This window comes from Anguilla anguilla, chromosome 13, assembly GCF_013347855.1.
Source record: "Anguilla anguilla isolate fAngAng1 chromosome 13, fAngAng1.pri, whole genome shotgun sequence".
Lineage (NCBI taxonomy): Eukaryota > Metazoa > Chordata > Actinopteri > Anguilliformes > Anguillidae > Anguilla > Anguilla anguilla.
In genome coordinates, this window is record NC_049213.1 from 9,093,936 (window position 1) to 9,116,534 (window position 22,599).

Consider the following 22,599-nt stretch of genomic DNA (forward strand, 5'->3'; position numbering starts at 1 on the left):
CGGGGCAGAGGAGGAAGAGGGGGTGGAAGGGGCAGGGACCAGGGCGGGGATGGCGAACCGGAGGTGCGCAGGCTGGGCTACAGGGCCCTGGAGGATCTGGTCGGGAAAGAGCCGTCAGAGGTGGCCATCACACTATCCTCCAGCCCCGGTCTGCAGCTCCTGCTGGAGGAGCAGACTATGAGCCACGGCCTGATCCAGCTGCTCTGCCAGGTCCTGAGCAAGGCCGTCCGCTCCAGAACCGACCGCCGCATCGTCCAGCACCTCGCTGGGGTGGTGAAGGACTCGGGTTTCCTTCGGGCGGTGCTCCCCCACTACGTCGTGGGGATGATGACGGACCACGGCCCTGCCCGCCGGGCCCAGTACCCCCAGCACTTGGACAACATCGTCAGCCTCCTCTCGGACATGCTCAGCATCTTCCCCGCCAGCTCCGTGCAGGTGACCTCCATGCTGGTGGCCCTCCTGAAGCCGGCCATCAACGGGCTCCGGGCCTCAGGGGTGGACATCCCGGATCATATCGAGCAGAACCTGGGCAAGATTCAGGGGCTGGTCGACCACCTTCAGGAGAAAGCCAGGGACGGGACCCTGAGGTCGGACAACTACACCTTCCTCACTCCCGAGCAGGATGCCCCGCCCGGGGAGGGTGACTTCCGGACCATGACCATCTACCCCACGCCCGAGGAGATCCACCAGGACCAGAAGCCCTTTCTGAGGCCCAACATCACCTCCTGCAGCTACCCCAGTGTCCAGGTGTACTTGGACACCCACTTCCGGCTGCTGAGGGAGGACTTTGTGCGGCCGTTGCGCGAGGGGATCCGCGAGCTCCTGCAAAGCTACGAGGAGGAGAGCCTGGGCCAGGTGCCGGTGAGGAGGAAACGCTTTGATGACATCAGGGTTTACTTCGAAACCCGTCTGCTAGTGCCGCTCTGCACCCCGACAGGGACTGCATACAAAGTCCAGTTCGACCCAACACCTCTAAAGGTCAGTTAAACATACGGTTGTGACTTCTACTACACGTAACTCCTACAACTGCTGCTCCTACTACTATTACAGCTGCCACAACAAATGATGATAATTTATCTAACTTCGTTTGTCTCAAGATTTGAAAGCAGTTTACAACCCAACTGTTATCACTGTATATCTCCCGGTGCTCCTTTGAGCACACGCCCCACATCAGCTGAGGTGCGGAGGGAGGGGAATATTGATTCTCCAGTTGGGGAGATAATAGTCAGTAAAGTCCTTGTGCAATTTTCCAGAACATCGCTTTGCCAACAAACAACTAGTCTCCTTGTGTTCATTTATTTTCTTTATTAAATGTATTAAATTAAGTTAAAATGCAGGTGGTTTTTGTGCACCCGAAGCTCCGGGACTTGATTTCTTGCCAGCTGTGTGAAATCACAAACTAACAAATGCTTTTTATTTGTAATGCTTCACAAAGCCATAACTTGCCTTACTACCTGTTTTGATTGATTCTGAATCGGTGTGTGTAAAAAGTGCCCATGGAGATCTTTCCTTGTTTCAGCATTTTTGCTCAGCCGTGTTAATCCTCCCCTTCCCCAGAGCTCTTTCTCTGCCAGGTGTATCTACAGGCAGCAGTTTAAAACCTGCAGGTGGAATTGAGAAAGGGAAGAGAGCACTCTCCCCAGAGACATAAATTTGGCTCTGGTTTGCAAAAATGCTGAAATAATGAATTTATAGTCACAGGCAAACTGTTTCAATTCAGGATCCATTATTCCACTGACCACTGGAGTCCCTTGAAGGCATTAAATCAACTGTACGCCCCAAAGAAGAATCTCCTAATGCGGTGCTGTGTGACTCTTGGGGTGACCTGGAAATGTTCTTTGATTAGGTGTTCTGAGACAGATTTAAGACATAATGGCGCAGTGGCCAGTTTTTTTCCAAGAAGTGTTTTTATAGAGCGTTTGTACAAAATAAAGGAAACGTTTGGGGGAAGGGCAGAGTGAGGGAACACATCTCAAAGTAACTGTGCTGAGACACGGGTGTTATCTGCCAGTCTGCCATTGTTTAAAAACACGTTTGACATGACAAAGATCATGTTAAGATTTAGATTTAGAACATGACAAAAGAGAATCTCACTGGTCAATAAGTTGTTTTACATACAAAAAATAAAACATAACACAAAAAATTAGACCAGATCCAATTTAAATAATGACTTGCGCAGCACAAAAATTTGCATTTGCTGTGTAAGTAATCATAGGGGAGATGGGAGTTAGGATTATTTACATTTTTCATAATGTACAAGCGTAATGGACAGAAGAAATAGCCTTGGTGTGCGAAGGCCTATGAAACAGGCGCATGCAGGTACCTGAAACTCAGAGAACATCCACAATTGCTATTCTAACCTCACCTAACCTTGGGGCGGCAGTGTAGTATAATGGGTAGGGAACCCGTCTTGTAACCGAAAGGTCACAGGTTCCATGCCCAGGTAGGACACTGCTGTTGTACCCTTAAGCACGGTACTTGACCTGCACTGCTTCTGTATATATCCTGCTGTATAAATGGATGCAGTGTAAAAAATGCAATGTCAAATGTTGTGTAAGTCGCTCTGGATAAGAGCGTCTGCTAAATGCCTGTAATCTAACAGCAGACGTCGGATCAAACTTTGGCCTGTTTGACTGAGTGCACTCCAGAGGCGCGTAATGCTAACACGCACTGTTTTTTGGCCCGCAGTTTGTGCGCTGGCAGAACTCCAAGCGGCTTCTGTACGGCTCCCTGGTCTGCATGTCCCAGGACAACTTTGAGACCTTCCTGTTCGCCACGGTGTCGGACCGCGACCCGGCCGACCTGCAGAAGGGCCAGGTCCAGCTCAGTTTCTGCCAGGACAGCCGCCCGGCTCTGGCCGGGGTCCGGGTGTCCGACTCCTTCCTCATGGTGGAGACCACGGCCTATTTCGAGGCCTACCGCCACGTCCTGGAAGGCCTGCAGGAACTGGAAGTGGAAGACCTGCCCTTCCAGAGGTACGTCTCCCGCAGAATTATCAAACACCTCGATAGATTTAGGAGTTCACACATGGAATAGTACAGTGATTTGCATATATATCATTTTTATTGTCAAGTCAATGTACAGGAATAACTGTTGTTACTTGAAAATGTTCCAAAAATACTGTTCACTGACAAAATAGCATTTTGTTTACAATATCAGCATTTTGGTATTTTTTACATTTATTTAAGAATGTATTTTGCTAATCAGCAGCTTTACTGATTATGGATGATATGTTTTGAACATGTCTGTCCTTCGTCACTTTCTTCAAATGAAATCATGAAATTTGTGAATATCCCTTTAATCCTGTCAGAATCTGTACTGCCAGTTGTATTGGGTGTGATGGCCACCCTGTATTTTAATCTTGTGTCCAGCAGCTGATCTGCACAGCCATTGGGCTGGAGAACTAGCTTTAGCCAGTTCCACCTCAGTGCTGCTACTGAATATATCTTACGTTCTTTATGCTAGATGGAAAATACTTTTTGATTTTTATGTTAATTTATGAGGAAGATAACCATTGCAACCATGCTGTAATATTGCTAGCACTACCATCTGTAAGGATTAATCATAGCCTGTTCTCCTATAATTTGCTAATGAGCAATGCTAATTTTTTTGTCAAGTGATAAACCAATGTGCAGTCATGAAGGACCAAAACATTCAATGGCTGTTTATGTTGCTTACGCCAATGATTCAGTTCTTTTTAACAAAATGCTAGGCAGATTTGAATTTCAATTAAAAAAATAACAACAATAACATTTATTCATGCTTTGGAACAAGGGGACAGTGGCATGGTTTGTCTTTGTCTTTTATCTGAAGAGATGGTGATGGTGTACAGTTATAAAATTGTCACTTCACATACTTAAATGCTTGCTATAAAATATTCATGTTGTAGTATTACAAAACATAAAGTCCTTCATTTTCTCTCTTGAGTCATCAAAAATAAATGCAGACTGAAGTCTTTGTTTCATTGTTAATGGATGTATTTCAATACAACAGAGGAACTAGTAGATATTTTCCCAAAGTATAGATAAAAAGAGACCTTGGGCCTCATTCACGAAACATGTGTATGATCACATTTTATCGTAAACTGCATTACCAAGAACATTTCACCATTCATAATTTTTTTGTTAAGATCTGTTTCCTTATGCTAATCACATGAACAGGATTGTGCATGAAACTGACAAACAGTCAGCATTCATCATCTCATACACCTGGGATACGCACAAAAACAAACGGGCTGCACATGTGTCATGAGTCCCATATTGGTTTTTCTCTGGAACATTTTTAAGAACAGAAGTAAGAATAATTTCAGAAAAGTTTGGTGAACGTAGTCCTGCTCTCAGAGTTCTGGGTTAACCGCTGAGATTAGGAATGGGATCATTTACATTAGCACTTTTCACACACGCGACCTGTCCAGGGTGTATTCCTGCCTCTCGACCAATGCACGCTGGGATAGGCACCCCCTGTGACCCTGACCAGGAATAAGCGGGTATAGATAATGGATGGATGGATGGATTTTCATACACATGGCCTTATCCCACATTATTTTGGAAATTTAGTTGTGTTGTGTGAATGAGAGCTGAAGTCAGCGTTGAGAGAAAGTTGTTCAGGCAATTTGCTGATTCATGACTGAGAAACATTGAAATGTTCTGTTTCAATGTTAGTGTGAACAATGGCATAACATTGCCGTATCAAGAATTCAAAACTTGATGTCCATTAAGCTACCTTGTCCGTCACCCTACCTTTTAGCAGTAAGAAAGTAAATGCTCACCAAGTGATTGTCTATTTTACTAACTAGATGTTGCTGTTACCATCACATGTACATGTCATGTATGTACTCAAATGTTTTTGCATATAGGTGTACTTTGTGCACATAAAAATATGGCAGAACATTTGATGTTATGATTTACTTTCTTCATTAGCAAGCTTTGTAAGCAAATGTTAGCTAGCTTCTCTGGCTAGTAAGTCAGGGTTAGTAAAATAATTCCTTACTGGGCATGTTCAGGTAAAAATTACCCAACTGAGCACTGTCATGTGTGAATGCTATCAACCAGGTAACATGGCTAATACAGCAATGCTCCATGCTCTGTATGTGAAAGCAGGAATTGCAGACCGAGATGACCTGGCCTAATTAACGTCACTTGGTTGGTCTATAGGACATCTCTGTTCATTTTCTGTTTCCTTCATGTCATCCAAGGTACATAGTGGAGTGCCAGTCCGACGTAGCGCATCCTGCCTACCTCACTACTGAGGACACATACATCTTGGAGTCTATAGCGGCCCCTGGGTTTGCGTCTGAGTTGCAGCCCTTCAGTGTCCGGGACCCCCACGCCTGGCCCCCCATGGAACACCTGGGCTTGGATGAGTCGCAGATGAGAGCCCTGAAATTAGCGCTCACCAAGGAGTTTGTCATAATACAGGGACCCCCCGGCACAGGTACCTTCAGCTGCACTCCGAACGCTGTTCTTCGCAAGGCAAACACCACCAAACACATGCTGATTCATTTGCTATTACTTTTATGTCTCTTAATTAATGTGTGATTACTTACCCGCCTAATTAATGTGCCATTACACATATTGTGGTGGGACTCCTCTATCAGTAATTGATGCGCTTTCTCTGATTAATGTATTACTGCTATGTCTACGCCTTTGTCTGTTAATAGGGTATTACTTCTCTGTCTGTTATTAAGGTATTACCTCTCTGTTATATATTGACTAGTGCTTCTGTAACTATAATTAATGTGCTTTTTCTTCTCTGTCTGGACTGAACTACCCTTAGCGACAGTGGAATCAGGTTATTTTAATTAGATTGTGTACCTGTCGCTGTTTGGCTCTATTCCAACATGGTTTTTCAGAATTACAAGCATTTTATGACTTGTTAATTTCACAAATAATTGTGTTTCGGCGGTGAAGTTTTTTTGCTCTGGATTTCATATGCATAGTGGGTTTGTATGTTGGTTATTGGTTAACACAGTTAACTTCCTTTAGTGGTCATGCATAAGCCCTTGCTTGTCTGGGAATGTTTGGAGCCCGGTCTGGGCCTGCTGCTCAGGTAACTCAGGTTGAATGCCACTCTGGATAAGAGCATCTGTAAAATGAATGCAATATACTGTAATCTACTGAGCGTGTCGGTTTCCTGCATTGCAGGAAAGACTTACGTGGGACTGAAGATCGCCCAGGCTCTTCTGACAAACCCTCATGTATGGCAGCAAGGTGAAGACCACCTGCCCATTCTGGTCGTCTGTTACACCAATCACGCGTTGGACCAGTTCCTCGAAGGTAGGGCTGCTAACTCTGGAACCTGGAAACGGGCTTTGGGCGCCTTTACAGCTCCACAGAGCTTCCACACAGGATAGCAATTTATGTCCGAGTTCAACCCTCTTCCATGTCTAAATGCATTGTCTGTTTCTCCAGGTCTACTTCCTGTTATGTTCCACCAATCATGGAGTATGGTATTAGTAATAGACCGAACAATACAAATAGTGATTGGTGGATGCTTTCTGGCTGTACTTTCAGGATTGCTTTATGCTGTTAGGCAGTATAGCCAGAAGGTATCCACCATTTGTTCTTACCAATGAACTCCATGATGACTGGACTGCTCCTTTCAGATTTCTATGTGGAACATGATGGCATGTTTTTCCTATCCCTTGTTTATTGGCCTTATTATGCAATGAAACTGAACATATATTAGTTCCAGCCATAAGCTACAAAGACATCAATAGTAAATTCTGATTTTTGTTCCTATTACAGCTTTAATGCAGTAATTCTCAAAATCCATAAATGCTCAGTTTACTGCTAGGGATAAGGATCATGGGAGCTAATGGACATTGCTGGCAAAACCTGTGAAAAGTTGGAACATTATAACACATCATGAGTAATGCAGGGAAAAGATCCACGCAAAGTTTGCTTTTTTGCCAGCGACAAGCCTACATGCTTGCACAAACAATGGATCAGAAAACCAGGAATTAAACAAGATAAGCAAACGGGTCATGTGGAGCAGAAATAATCGTTGGACTGAGTGAGCAAGAGAGAGATAACGATAAACCACCCAATTTTTATAACGGAAATGGCAACGATGAATGCTAATAAAGATTTGCTATATCTGTAAATACCCATGGGCCAATGGGAATCAGAGGAGGACTAAGCAGCATGCTCAGTCCATGAGGGGTCTGCATGGAGGCTGTCACTGTGCGTACTACAGGCAGAAAATGCTGTGCTTGCTGTGTGTTCATGCTGGAGAGCCGTGTGTTCTGTAGCAGCTTGAAGTTTCCTGACTGCCAGATGAACTTACCTGGACTTGCTATCACATTTGACTGAGGCTGAGCGTCATATGCTGTACACAGGAGGCTATTGTACGGCAGTATAATGTTTTGCATGTCTGGAGCCGTTCTGCATAGCTGAAAGAAAGCTGTTTTTACTGTGGGTACAGCCAGAAAACTGAACATTTCGTCTCGGGTATAATTAGATTAATAGATTTATATTTTAAATATAGTCACTTACAGGAGATATTCACAATATTCAACCCAGTTTGTTTGTGCCTTTAGCATGTTAGAGGAGGGCTAAGTTGCATACTCAGAAGAGTCTGCATGGAGGTGATCACTGTTCATACTACAGGCAGAAAATTAGAAATGTATTATGAATTCACTGTCCTCTAATCACGAAAATAATGATAATGATGAGCTCGCATGCACATTTAAATCCCACAGACAGTTTTTTGAAACACGAAAACGGTATATAATCATATACCCTGCATCAAAGGTGTTGTCTGGCAGAACAACCATTTTAGAGCTGAAATGTACTGGTTAAATTTCATGACATGACTGTAATTGAATTTTACAGTTTGAGGTGGAATTTCCAGAAAGTTTCATACATCTTCAGGATGTTCATCACCTTGAAGCTTGTCTGTTTTTTATCCGGCCGTATCTCTGGATCTCAGCGAAGCTTCATTTGTTGATCTTGTAATATACTTGGGCTCAGTGAAGCAATATTTACCGATGAGGAGCGGGTATATCCGAGAGGGGTCTTAACTCGCACAAAGTAGATTTTTGGAAGATGGCTTGTGAGACGGAGAGCTGGTTATTGAGTGGTTGGTTCTGCCTTGGACAGGTCCGTGATGGAATGAAAACACCTTAGTGTGTATCCCATCATGTTAAAATGAGATTATGTGAAAATGAAATGGGGTTTTATTGCTTTCTTTTATCCAAGACATCCCTCTATTAAACACAATATCGATTTAGCACTTGGAGTGAGGTTGAGGGGGAATGTTTATATTTCGGTGTGTATTCCTTTTATTGTTTTTTTTTGTTATTGTTTTCTTCCTCTTTTTATCTCCTGGAGCTGGGTCTGATTTGATGCGGTTTCTGTGCTGGGGTGGGGGGGTCACAGGGATCCATGGCTTCCTGGAGGATGGGATCGTAAGGGTGGGAGGCCGCAGCAACAGTGAGGTCCTGAAACGCTTCACCCTCCGGGAGCTGACGGGGGGGCCTGGGTTCCGCCGCAGCCTGCCCGGCCACCTGCGCCGCGCCCACTATGAGGTCAGCACCCCCCAGGCCCCTCCCCTGCCTGTCACATGAACCTAACACTTACACAAAAATCACTTGAGGGCTGAGGGCTTAGAGTATATAATATGTAGAGACAGCGACTCCAATAGAAACCTATGGGGAGCACATCAGAACCAGGAAGTACTGTTTTTTCGCTCAACAGACATGCTCAGTTGTGTTCTTGGTCACGTGCCTACATCCCGTGTACCCCGAGGACAGCGCAGACATCGGCTAAAATAAATAATAAATAAAAAATTAATATCTTTGTCTGTGTGGTAGGAAAAAAATATTTTAGCTCGGAAAAATAATAAGTGATTTTTCTTCCGAATATAATGCACAAAGTTAACATTGATATTTGAGTGGAAGTATTTTAATTTTGCTGTTGAAAATGAATGGAGCCCGATGGGGAAACTTGCCTTTTGAGCTAAAATCATAGATATCAGCAGGGGGCGATATTACTTCCGGTGCTGAGGTTGAGAACCGAAAGCTGGCCCCTTGGCTGAGGACCCTTAAGTCCCTGCTGAGCACCGGAGGGTTCGCCTGGCCGGCTCTCTGGAGGCGCAGTGATTAGGGAAGAACGAGGATCCAGGGCCTGACCCCCCCTCAGGCACTGGCTCGCCACTTCCTGTCTCTGAGCCCGTACCCCGGCACGCGGGAGCCGCTCTGGCTGAACCCCGAGGCGGCGCCGGCGTGTAAAAAGACGGGTAACAGGTGGCCGGCGGTGGGTGCGAGGAGGCGGCGCGAGAACCCGTGTCAATAGCAGATGGAGCCGTTTGCTGGCTGTTAATATTTGTTGTTTTGAATGGGCTCTGAGCAGCTCGCAGAAAGGAGCAGTAAGCAATGAAGCACTGAGCAGTGCTGTGCCGTGTGAATCACTATAAAATTCTCAGTGTGAAATCAGCTCTGCCATATGAGAATAGGGACCACTTTTAGAGTTATAGCATATAGAGTCATGAGTCTATTTTGCATTGGTCTATTTTACATTGAACATTTTACTATGTAGATCTGCACAGTTAAAGTGGGGTGAGCACAGTGTTAAATGTGTTATGCTGCGACAGATCAGCACAGAGCTGGTGCACAGTTAAAGTGAGCTGAGCACAGTGTTAAGTGTTGTGTGCTGTGACCGATCAGCGCAGAGCTGGTGCACAGTTAAAGTGAGTTGAGCGCAGTGTTAAGCATTGTGTTCTGTGACAGATCAGCACAGAGCTGGCCCAGGCGGAGCAGAAGATCGTGCAGCAGGCCAGCCAGCTGGAGTGCAGCCTGAGAGGAATCATGCACGAGCAGTTCCTGGAGCGCTTCATCTCCGAGGACCACTGGGACTGCCTGAGCAACCAGCCTGTAAGCCCCGCCCCCGAGCCCACCCCCCTCAATTGGACAGCCTGAGCCAGCGACCCATAGGCCCCGCCCCCTAGCCCGCCTCCTCAATTGGACAGCCTGAGCCAGCGACCCATAGGCCCCGCCCCCTAGCCCACCCCCTCATTTGGACAGCCTGAGCCAGCGACCCATAAGCCCCGCCCACTGTCCCACCCCTTTAATGGAACAGCCTGAGCCAGCAACCACATAATCCACACCCACCATTCCATTCCTTTGTTGGAATAGCCTGAGCCAGCGACCCATAAGCCCCGCCCCCTAGCCCACCCCCTCATTTGGACAGCCTGAGCCAGCAACCACATAATCCACGCCCACCATTCCATTCCTTTGTTGGAACAGCCTGAGCCAGTGACCCATAAGCCCTGCCCACTGTCCCACCCCTTTATTAGACAAACCTGAGCAAGCAACCCGAAAGTCCCGTCCCCTACCCTGTTCCCACCACATTGAGAGAGCCCGAGTGGCCAACCTACAAGCTCCACCTCATTGGGCAGCCCGAGCATTGAGTCCACCTTCTTCACCTGTCCCGTTTCTATTTCTGAACTGCTGCAGTCAGCACACTGTAATCTGTAGGTGTATGCATCTTTTTCGTTTCCTCGTGACAGCCTCCTTGGAGAGAGTTTTTATCAGAAAATCAGCATGTACATGACATATGCCCACACAGTTGCATCACCCAGCGTTGCACAATGTACTTTGCGTGTTTCTTTAGAAATGTGCATGAGTTAGACTGGGGTGTGAGAGAGGTGCTGGCAAGGCAGACAGAGCTGCTCTGTCAGTGCCCGGGGTGCAGTAGCCTGAGGCCTGTGTGCTTGTGTCGGCTCAGATGTGGGACGGGTTCGAGCACTACGGCAAAAAGCAGTCCATGATCCTGGAGTGGCTGGGGCTGGGCTCCTCCGAATTCCAGATGAGAGATCAGCAGCCCAACGCTGAGAACGCTGGTGAGAGCCTACGTTGATCCTACACAAACTCTACGCTGATCCTACACAAACTGTACACTGATCCTATACAAACTCTACTCTACATTGATCCTACACTGATCCTACACTGACTCTACACTGATCCTACACAAACTCTACACTGACCCTACTCTGGCTCCATGCTGACTCAACACTGACTCTACACTGATCCTACACCAACTGTACTCTACACTGATCCTACACTGGCTCCATGTTGACTCAACACTGACCCTACATTGACCCTACACTGACTCCATGCAGACTGAACACTGACTCTACGCTGATCCTACACAAACTGTACTCTACGCTGACCCCACACTGACTCCATGCAGGCTGAACACTGACTCTACGCTGATCCTACACAAACTGTACTCTATGCTGGCCCTACACTGACACCATGTTGACTCAACACTGGCTCTACACTGATTGTACACTGAATTTGATTTGACTGCCTGCTGACATACACACTGACTCCACACTGCCTTTATACTGATCCACATTGACTCATTACTGACTCTACATTTCTGCATCAACTCCACACTGCAGCAGCTGTAGCGAAAGGCTCAGAGACTCTAATCATGTCTCTTCTAAGGGGAAAGTCCATTGGAACGCCTCCATTATACATAACCTGTCTGTTGACATCACGTCAGCAACTGTGTATGGTAAATATTAGATGTGTGAGCATAACTTCTGTTCCACTCCACTTCCAGAGGTTGAAGAGGAGGAGCTGGAACAGGAAGAGGAAGAGGAGCTGGTGGAGGTGGAGGAAGAGGCGGAACTGATCCAGGCGGAGCGCATGATCGAAGAGGCGGAGCTTAACGGCAGGGGCGAGAGGAAGAAGAAGAGCAAAACGGACATGGCGGTGCGGGCGCTGGAAGGGATGATGTTGGCGCTGAGCCTCAACCACACCGAGAGGGATCCCGCTCCGAGCGCGGACGGCTGGCAGGTACCGCGCACGCACCCCGCCGACCTTCATCCACCCGGCCGGCCCGCGGTTCACCTGGGCCCGCCCTCATTTTATCTCCTAGTTCTGTCATATTATATGGGGTCTATGTTCATGCATGCATGTGCTAATGGGTGGGTTTGTGCGCAGTCACTTGTGTTTGTACAATACTGTATGTATGCATATGGGGCATGCATGCATACATTTGTGTGTGTGCATGGAGCATACGTTCTTATATGCATGTTGGTACGTGCGTGCTTTGTACCTTGGTTTGCGTGTTCATGGATGCGCTCGTGCGCTCGTGTGTCTGCGCAGATGCAGAAAGCTCAGAGGAAGAAGCTGAAGCTGCGGATCCGCAGGGAGCTGGCTAAGAGCACGGCCATGAGCGAGGAGGAGGAGGCCGCCCTGCACGACGTCTGGAGCCTCCCGCTGCGCGACCGCTGGAGACTCTACCGGTACTCTGCCCTGTCAATACTCACACTACACTGCTGTTACTGAACACTCTCACACTACACTGCTGTTACTGAACACTCTCACACTACACTGCTGTTACTGAACACTCTCACACTACACTGCTGTTACTGAACACTCTCACACTACACTGCTGTTACTGAACACTCTCACACTACACTGCTGTTACTGAACACTCTCACTACACTGCTGTTACTGAACACACCGCACAACACTGCTGTTACTGAACACTCACACTACACTGCTGTTACTGAACACACCGCACTACACTGCTGTTACTGAGCACTCACACACTACACTGCTGTTACTGAACACTCACGCTACACTGCTGTTACTGAACACACCGCACTACACTGCTGTTACTGAACACTCTCACACTACACTGCTGTTACTGAACACACCGCACAACACTGCTGTTACTGAACACTCTCACACTACACTTCTGTTACTGAACACACCGCACTACACTGCTGTTACTGAACACACCGCACAACACTGCTGTTACTGAACACACCGCACTACATTGCTGTTACTGAACACACCGCACTACACTGCTGTTACTGAACACACCACACTACACTGCTGTTACCGAGCGACGTGGTCGTCACGGCTGCGTGCTCTGCGTGTTTTTCGGGGCGCGGCAGGCTGTGGCTCTGGCGCTACCAGACGGACATGCGGGGGAAGGCGCTGCAGTCGGAGCAGGCCTACCAGGACGCGGCCGAGCGGCTGGCCGAGATCCGGCTGCGCCAGCACCTGTGCGTCCTGCGGGACGCCCGGGTGATCGGCATGACGACCACCGGGGCCGCCAAGTACCGGCGGGCCCTGCAGGAGATCCGGCCCCGCCTCGTCATCGTGGAGGAGGCGGCCGAGGTGCTGGAGGCGCACACCATCACCACCCTCAGCCGCGCCTGCCAGCACCTCATCCTCATTGGGGATCACCAGCAGGTAGGCCCCGCCCACGTGCCTCGCTATTGGTCGGAGAACTTTGTGTTCCGATCTCCACCGAAGAAGATGCTTTGTTGGATAAACCTAAAATTTTACTTCAGTTTGTTACACCTGTATTTTTTAGGGTTTCGCAATTGAAAATGTTTAAGTTCAGTTGAGAAAATCAAAAAAATATAGGTTTATCCAATTAATAGTTTGTTTCTGTGTATGCAAAGATTGTCAAGAATGTTAAAAACGGAAAATGGTCTACTGCATCAAACTACAGTTATTAGACTGTGATATTTCCTTGCGCTGCAGTGTTTGCTTGCAGATGTATTGTATTTATAAGAGATTTGTTGGTGTTGTACAGAACAATGAAGGCCAAAGACTTTGCAAATTTATCTGTGAAAGTATTAGCCAGTCAATAAAAAATAAATGACAAAAAAAGTATTAGCCAGATAAAGAGTGTTTTTTTTTATCATAATGTGGCATTGCGAGAGAGTGGATTTTTCCTCAAAACTAGACAGTTACAGTGTGAGTGTGGCCAAAAAAACTGGAATATCCCTTTCCAACGGTTAGAATAATATCCACCAATCAGTGCGCACCGCATCACACCCACACTCTGACCTCTTGCCTTTGACTGCTGACCCCTGCCGTCGTGTGTCCGCAGCTGCGTCCCAGCGCCACCGTGTACGAGCTGGCTAAGAACTTCAACCTGGAGGTGTCCCTGTTCGAGAGGCTGGTCACGCTCGATTTCCCCTTCGTCAGGCTCAACTACCAGGTGAGCGCGCGCGTCGAGAGTCAGTGCCACTGGCCAGCCTCGGCGACTCCAGCTAGGGCCACGCCTCCCTCCCGCCTGATTCGTCCCGCCGTTCTCACCGCCGCGGCTCTGCCCTTACTCCTGAGCGCTGATCCTTTTCACAGTCTGTTTCCTCTGTCGCTCTCTCTCCCTCTCTCTGTCCATCTCTCTCTAGCTCTGTCTGTCTGTCTCTCTCTATCTATCTCTCTATCTCTGTCTGTCTGTCTGTCTCTCTCTCTCTCTGTCCATCTCTCGTCCTCTCTATCTCTGACTGTCTTTTTATATCTCTGTCTGTCTCTCTCTCTGTCTCTTTGACTGTCTGTCCCTCTCCACCTATCTCTATCTCTGTCTGTTTCTCTCCTTTGTCTCTCTTTCTCTCTCCGTCTTATCTCCCTCTATCTATCTCTCTATCTCTGTCTGTCTGTGTCTGTCTGTCTATCTCTCTATCTGTCTGTCTATCTCTCTCCCTCCCTCCCTCTCTCTCTCCCTCTCTCTCTCTCTCTCTCTCTCTCTCACTCACTCTCTCTGCCTGACTCCCGCAGCACCGGATGCGGCCAGAAATCGCCCGTCTCCTGACGCCGCACATCTACTCTGAGCTGGAGAACCACCCGTCTGTTCTGGAGTACGAAAACATCAAGGTCAGCCGGTGCACGCGCTCTTATTTTCTGCGTTTCTTTTTTCTATCGATTTAGGTACTTTTAATGTGAATTTTCTGGCAGACTGCACTTTGAAGGAGACATCATTTTGTTAATTCAAGCAGAACGCCAGAGAAAAAAAAAATCCATATGAGAAAAACATGAAAACGTATGAAAGTAAAGGAAGCTAAGTTCTTGTTGCCCCTGTCTCTCCTCTTCCCTGGCAGGGGGTGGCGACCAACCTGTTCTTTGTGGAGCACCAGTATCCCGAGGAGGAGATCCAGGATGGGCGGAGCCACCAGAACCGGCACGAGGCCCTGTTCATGGTGGCCCTGTGCCGCTACCTCCTGTGCCAGGACTACCAGCCGTCCCAGATCACCATCCTGACCACCTACACCGGCCAGCTGCACTGCCTGCGCAAGCTTCTCCCGGCTGCGCAGTTCGCCGGGGTCAAAGTTCACGTGGTGGACAAGTACCAGGGCGAGGAGAACGACATCATCCTCCTCTCCCTGGTCCGCAGCAACCGGGAGGGGCGGGTGGGCTTCCTCCAGATCGCCAACCGCGTGTGCGTGGCCCTGTCCCGGGCCAAGAAGGGCCTGTACTGCGTGGGGAACCTGGAGATGCTGGGCAGGGTGAAGCTTTGGAGCGCCATCCTCCACACGCTGCGGGAGAAGGGCCAGGCGGGGCCCGCCCTCGCCCTGCGCTGCCAGAACCACCCGGGCACCCGGGCCCTGGTGTCGCGCGCCGAGGACTTCCGCCAGGCGCCCGAGGGGGGCTGCTCGCTCCCTTGCGAGTTCCGGCTGGACTGCGGCCACGTCTGCACCCGCGCCTGCCACCCCTACGACGCCGACCACAAGAAGTTCGAGTGCGCCAAGCCCTGCGGGAAAGTGCTGTGCGAGCTGGGCCACCGCTGCCCGGACCTGTGCTACCAGCAGTGCGACGACTGCCGCGTGCGGGTGGAGAAGGTGGTGCCCGGGTGCGGGCACAGGCAGATGGTGCCCTGCTACAAGGACCCACTGGACTTTGTGTGCCAGGTGCCCTGCGAGAAGGTGCTGAGGTGCGGGCACCCCTGCGACAGGGTGTGCGGGGAGCTCTGCACCGCCCGCTGCGCGGTGCCCGTCTCCCGGCAACTGCGCTGCGGGCACCGGCAGGAGGACGCCTGCCACTACAGCCGCTCGCCCGCCGGCGAGCCCCCCTGCCGGACCCCCTGCGGCGCCACGCTGGCGTGCGGGCACCCGTGCCGCGGCACCTGCCACGAGTGCCACGGGGGCCTCTTCCACCGCCCGTGCGGGCGGCCGTGCGGGCGCCCGCTGGTCTGCTCGCACCCGTGCGCCGAGCCCTGCACCGCCGAGTGCCCGCCGTGCCGCCGGCCGTGCCAGAACCGCTGCGTGCACAGCGCCTGCCGCCGCTCCTGCGGGCAGCCGTGCGCCCCCTGCGCCGAGCCCTGCGCCTGGCGCTGCCCCCACCACCGCTGCGGCCGCCTCTGCCACGAGCCCTGCGACCGCCCGCCCTGCAACAGGCGCTGCGACAAGGCCCTGCCCTGCGGGCACCCCTGCATCGGGCTCTGCGGCGAGCCCTGCCCCGACCGCTGCCGCGTCTGCCACCACGACCAGGTCACCGAGATCTTCTTCGGCCAGGAGGACGACCCGCTGGCCTTCTTCATCCAGCTGGAGGACTGCGGGCACATCTTCGAGTCCACCGCCATGGACCACTACATGGGCGCGGCGGCGGACGGGGGCGGGGACGGGGGCGGCGACGAGCCGGCGGCCGTCCGGCTGAAGGAGTGCCCGCGCTGCCGCACCCCCGTCCGGCGGAACCTCCGCTACGGGGCCCACGTCAACCGCTGCCTGGCCGAGATCGAGGCGGTCAAGGCCAAGGTCAACGGCTCCCCGGCCCAGGTGGAGAGGAGGCGGCGGGAGCTGCTGGAGCTCCTGCGGGGGAAGGCCCACCTGCGCCGGCACCTCCCCTTGGAGCACGCCAAGCTGCAGGAGCGGCTGAAGGAGCCGGAGCTCGGCCTCCGCGACCTGTGGGTGCTGGAGAACCGGGCGGCCTTCCTGGACGACCTCGGGGAGCGGATGGGCGCGGCGGCGGACATGTCCGAGGAGGACCGGCGGCGCTTCGCGGAGCGGGCCGACGACCTCCGGCGCTGGCTGACGCACCCGCAGACGCGCTTCTCCGAGCAGCAGGCGGCGGACCTGCAGGCCGAGGCGGCGAGGCTGGGCTGCCTGGCGCGCCTCAACGCGCTCTGCAAGCCGGCCGGCCGCGAGGCCCTCACTCGGCCCGAGGTGGCGGCCCTCCGGGCCACGCTGGAGGGCACCGCCCCCTTCACCCAGGACGACGAGCGGGAGGCCAGGGCGGCGCTGAAGGAGCTCGCCGAGAAGCTGCCGTGCGGCGGGCTGGGCGTGACGGAGAAGGAGCGCGTCATGATCGTGAGCGCCATCGGCCTGCCCAGGGGGCACTGGTACAAGTGCCCCAACGGGCACATCTACGCCATCGGGGAATGCGGGGGCGCCACGGAGCGGGGGAAGTGCCCCGAGTGCAGCCTGACCATCGGCGGGGCCAACCACGCCCTGGAGACCGGTAACCAGGTGGCGACGGAGATGGACGGCGCCCAGCACGCCGCCTGGTCCGACGCCGCCAACATGCTGAACTTTGACCTCGACCGCCTGCGGCTGTGAGCCTCCGCCGACTCGGGTGAAAACCTTCGCATCGCAGTCGAGAAAACAATGAAACGATTACCAAAGCGAGGAAGTAAGTCAATAGTCAGAACAGGCTGATTGAGTCCCATCTCGGCTCGTTGTTTGCCCGCAAACAAAAGCTTTTTCTCTTATCCTGTTCTGTCCGGAATTTACGATCTCATTGCTTTTTTTTGTGCAATTCTTCTTTTGAATTTGCTTCTAAAAGCAGTATGTCTAGAGAGACCTCCGAAGGTTTCATACCACAGGATATTTATATCCAATATATCACCATATAGTAAATGGTGTCGCATAATGATTCATCTGATTACCTCCAAATGAATATTTGTGTGTTTTTTTCCGATGCTTTCTAATGAACTGCAACAGCGTATATGAACTATTTTGATTAAATAAACCTCAGGATTTAACAAAGGACACCGACACACTGGAGCTAGACTTATTTTATGCTATTATTTAATGGAGTTGTGCCTTAAAAATCTTTTACTGGAATATAATTACAGTTATTATTTGTGAATCACTGGTGAACATTTAATTAGATGTATTTTATAAACAAAACAAAAAAGATTTAATGTAAACTAATATGCAGTAACATTTTAAAAGCTTTTAAGTGCTGTTTACATCTTAGTGTAAAAAGCAGTGTGAGAAGAAAACCTGAATTCCTTGCATGGAAAGATTTTCTGTTGATGTACTTAACCTTAATACTTGAACCCATTTGACTTTTCTGAATATCCAATCACAGTGTCTGAAAATAATGATGACAGTTTCACCCATCTTCTGTAGATCATTCAGAGCAGCGAGGCCTTGTGACTAAGGATGGCAAGAGAACGGTGCACTTTGCTAATAAAATGCTTTTATTTTCCTCGTCAGCTCTTGTGTGTAATTCCTCTTTGAAAACATGAGGTGGCAGCAGCAGCACATTGTGGATGGAAAAAAACTGGCGTTGGACCGAAACACAAGACCTCTAAAAAGAAAAAAAGGACTAACTCTCACACACCAAGTTACCATGGATATATTTTGTAGATCGGCTGTGCAGTAGAGACCTACATTAAATGTGCAAGGGGCACAAAAATAGTTTCGATTTCTGCTTTTAATAGGGTGTCTTGAGTTACTGAAGGAAACATTTTAGGAGCACCTGTTTTACAAACCGGCGGAACAAGATCAGAAAGCTCACTCTGTACTGAACGCAGATGGTGGCTAATGTAGTACTGCCAGAACTCTCAACAGACAACGTGTTTTTGTCAGTGAAACATAGTACTAATCAAAGCGACTACATTTTGTCTCCAAAGAAAATGAATTCAAGGGTGGCCTCCTGCTAACACTGGAGGCACTTTGCAGCTGAGCGTGTCGGCTAGGGTGATAAATGCAGCCCTGTCACTGGCCAGAGCTACAGTGCAAACCGCTCTCTGCAGAAAAAATAAACGAATCCCTTTTGTGTGATGATCACGGGGAAAACCGACTAAATGTACGCGGATACCGCGGAGCGGGTATTAAAGATTTTTGCTGTTTTTGGAGTTTTTTATTTTCTTTTTTGGTGGGTGGGTGGGGCTGGCGCTGCAGAGAGAAATGGTGAGATCGCAAGAAAGCCCACTATGTCATCTGTCAACGGCGCACCTTTTAAAAGATTCCCCTTCTTTTCCACCACTAGTACCATGCGACTCTGAACAGAGAAGCACTATTCTTTTTTATTTGTACCAATAAGGTCGGTGCAGTCGTACGGTGGTACAGTGTTTCAAAAGCCAAAAGGTACAGGCATTAAAAGCCAGAAACACTCATTTTCATCACCATGGTTAATGTACAGGCGAGGAGTGGTTTAGCAACAGCACTTCCAGAATTAGCTCCATGGTGAAAGATCGACCCCTGCATCCACTGTAAAATATCAAAAAACCACTTACCATTCAACAAAACAAAGATATTAACAAGAGCAAACTGCTCTGCAAAGAAGTACTGAGGCACTTAACCAGACAGAGGTTGCTAATATCAGGGAGAGCTAGCACATGGGAAGCAGGGATCCTGCACGACTAAATTCAGAGACCTACAGCTGCTGAAATGCAAACACCTGAAAATGCCTTTGCAAGTGCGAAACACATTGTTATGTCTGCAGAAATCAGATTTGGCGAGCAATTTTGAGCCCAATATCTAATTTCAGACACGAATCCTATGGAATTTTATAGTATTAGCGAAGGCTGACACAGCAAGCACAACTTGAGGGTGACTCCCCGTCTTCTGCTATCTGGGGCCTTTAGCGAATAGTACTTCGTATTGGGATGACAGATATAAAGGAAGATGCGGTTGGTTTATCAGAAAGTAAATGCTGACGAAGCAACAAAAAAAAATGAAGAAAATGAAAAATGAAGTTAGCGCACAGCGATACTAGCCTCGCTGTGCTGATGTTGTGATGATGTTGCTGCCCGGGGCTTCTGCTTTAGCCTCTCGGAGTGATGGCTGGCTTGACATTCGAGCTCAGCAGGATTTTTATCTAAATCTGAAGTACTCTTTAAACATTCCGTTTAAATTTTAAATATCGCTTCCCTTACTGACAGAGAAAATGTACATTTCCTCTACATTTACAGAGAACGTTGTAAATAGGCATATGGTGTTTTATGTCATCACTGATGCAGCAAGTGACCTTACTGTGACATATGGAGTGACACACACCATATGCCTGTTTTGAGTTATTAAGCACTCATTCATTTCTATGTAGTGCTTCTGAAAGAAAACGTCAGTGTGAATTGTAATACGTGTGCGCACACACGCACACGCGGCAACTAAAATACAGGTATTTTTTACTATTGATTGTACTGATGAAATTTACCACTTTGGTTGAGAATACAGAGTTTCATGACTGATCTGGTTGGCCCCTTCCTGATTTCCTTTATTATTGCATATTTGTCGAACTGTATGGCTTCAGATATTTTGACAAAATGTAATATTAGATAAAATGAAACTGAGTAAACACAAAACACATTTTTTTTAAATTATTTCATTTAATGAAAAAGGTTATCACACCCATATCACCCATGTGAAAAAGTAATTGCCACCTCAGTTACTCAATCAACCAATTAACCAAATTAAATTCATAATTAGATTCAGCTAATTGAACACAGTCAGGCTTAATTGCAGCAAGCTCTGTTGACTCTAAACCTCACTCAAACTGAACCTTAAAGTAAAGTAGTCACCACAAAGTTTCTACAAGCACACTTTGTCACCATCAGAGGAAATTCCAGTACAGATGAGAAAAAAAGGTGTTGAAATGCATCAGCCTGCAAAGGGTTACAAAGCCATGTCTAAGTATCTGGGACTCCAGTGAACCACAGTGAGAGCCTTTTTCTCCAACGAGTGAATCCTTGGAACTGTGGTGAATCTTCCCAGGAGTGGCCGGCCTGCCGAAATTTCTCCAAGGGTGCAGCGACAATTCATCCAGGAATGGAGTTTTCAAAGACGACCCGAGCCTGTCAGAACCCGAACGCGACCCAACCGTTGGGTCAGCTTTGGGCCGAGAATTTATGTTAATTGATTTGGTCAGGAGGTCAGGCATTTTTAATCACCCAAAATTTCCCATTTGCTGTAACTAACAATACACTGAATATACAGCTTTAGCACTTTTTGACACTGCACAACACTAACTTGATCAATCGGATTACGATATATAGATATCCTATCAACGGTAAGTTTTTAATAACAAAAGCGAAGCCAGGAGAAGACGTGACAAGATTTATATGAAATTCCCTCTCAGGAGAGAAAGGGAAAGATATGTGTTGACTCAAAAATTTGAAGGTTACCTGGTTGTTAGTTCCATTTATTTTGAATAAAGTGTTGTATGATTGTATTTAAAGTATCACATAATATTACAGGCATTTAGCAGATGCTAATCCAGAGCAATTTAGACAACTGAATGCCACATTTAGTCTGCCAGAGAGGCGGATTAGTCTCAGCTGTGGCGGCTGGTGGAGAGAGCACATGCACCTGGGCTGCGTTAGCTAATCAGCCCAGGTGCTTAAAGGTGTGCTGCTCTCCACAGGTTGGGGCTGAGACCGGAAGCTAACACAGAGAGCGAGTTTCTTTATTTGAGTTGCGTTTCGTTTCATTTCAGTTTTGTTTCTTTTAACAAGACAGGGAAAAGTTAACCGCCACTGAAAAGTCAGAAGGGCGGCAAACTGAAATAGTTGTCGTTCTGTTTTACTTTATTTTCTCTTTGTTATTTTAGTTTGTTTTGTTTTCATTGTTTTTGCCTGGAACCTGTGAGGGGGAAGGGTGAAGATGGTGTTTATTTTATTTCATGTTTGTGTGGGTGTGATCTCTCTCTCTCTCTCTCTCTCTCCATGCGACAGACAGCGGTGTTGCCTGGCACTGCCGCATCTCCCTCCCAGGGGTGTCATGCTTGGCATGTGACAACAATTTTTACATCGCATTGACATTGCGTCCATTTACACAGTGGGTTATATACTGAAGCAATGCAGGTTAAGCTCAGGACAAACAAAGGATGATATAATTAACGTTAGGTCATGTGGATGTTTTAATGTATATCATTTTGTTTTACTGAGGGCATCCTTGAGTCTTGTGACGTTCCTGCTGTCCTGTCTCCTTGTTGAGCTATGTGTGCATTTTTTGGGGGGTCGGGTCAGTTTGGGCTCGGGCTTAGTAAAATGCATGTGATTTCTGGCAGGGCTAAGCTAGAGCTTAAAGTATTTAGGCCCGTTGAGAACTCTATCCAGGAAGTCCCAAAAGATCCCAGAAGAACATGTGAAGAACTTCAGGTCTCTCTAGCCTCAGCTACGGTCACTGCACATGACTCCACGATAAGAGAGAGACTGGGCAAAAATGGGATTCAAGGGAGAGTAGCAAGGCGGAAACCGCTGCTAACCAAGAGACACATCAATGCTCGTCTCGCGTTTGCAAAAAAGCACCTGGATGATCCCCCAGCCTTTTGGAAAAATGTTCTGTGGACTGAAGAAAGTGAAAGTTTTTGGATGACATAGGTCCCATTATGTCTGGTGAAAAGCAAATGCAGCATTTCACAGCAAGAATATAATACCAACAAACATGGTGGAGGTAGTGTGGTGGTGTGGGGACGCTTCACTGCCTCAGGACCTGGAGACTTGCCAGTATTCAATTAACAATGAATTCTGCTCTGTACTAGAAAATTGTTAAGAGTGTCTGGTCATCTGTCCGTGAGCTAAAGCTGAAGCGTAATTGGGTTATTCAAGACAATGATCCAAAACCCAAAAGCAGATCCACATCTGAATGGCTGAAAAGAAACAAATTTAAAGCTTT

The 22,599-nt window shown here is 48.6% G+C and overlaps 1 protein-coding gene across 1 annotated transcript; it reads left to right on the forward strand.

Annotated features, from left to right (window-relative positions):
• Positions 1-6: 6 nt before the first annotated feature.
• Positions 7-18,194, forward strand: znfx1 (zinc finger, NFX1-type containing 1; the record flags this gene model as incomplete). Its single annotated transcript, XM_035388568.1, has 13 exons — positions 7-978; positions 2,689-2,975; positions 5,195-5,433; positions 6,144-6,275; positions 8,382-8,530; positions 9,731-9,874; positions 10,728-10,842; positions 11,571-11,806; positions 12,119-12,258; positions 12,919-13,219; positions 13,869-13,979; positions 14,540-14,635; positions 14,860-18,194. Coding segments are annotated over 13 exons (5,373 nt in total), but the record flags the coding sequence as incomplete, so codon positions are not given.
• Positions 18,195-22,599: the final 4,405 nt, after the last annotated feature.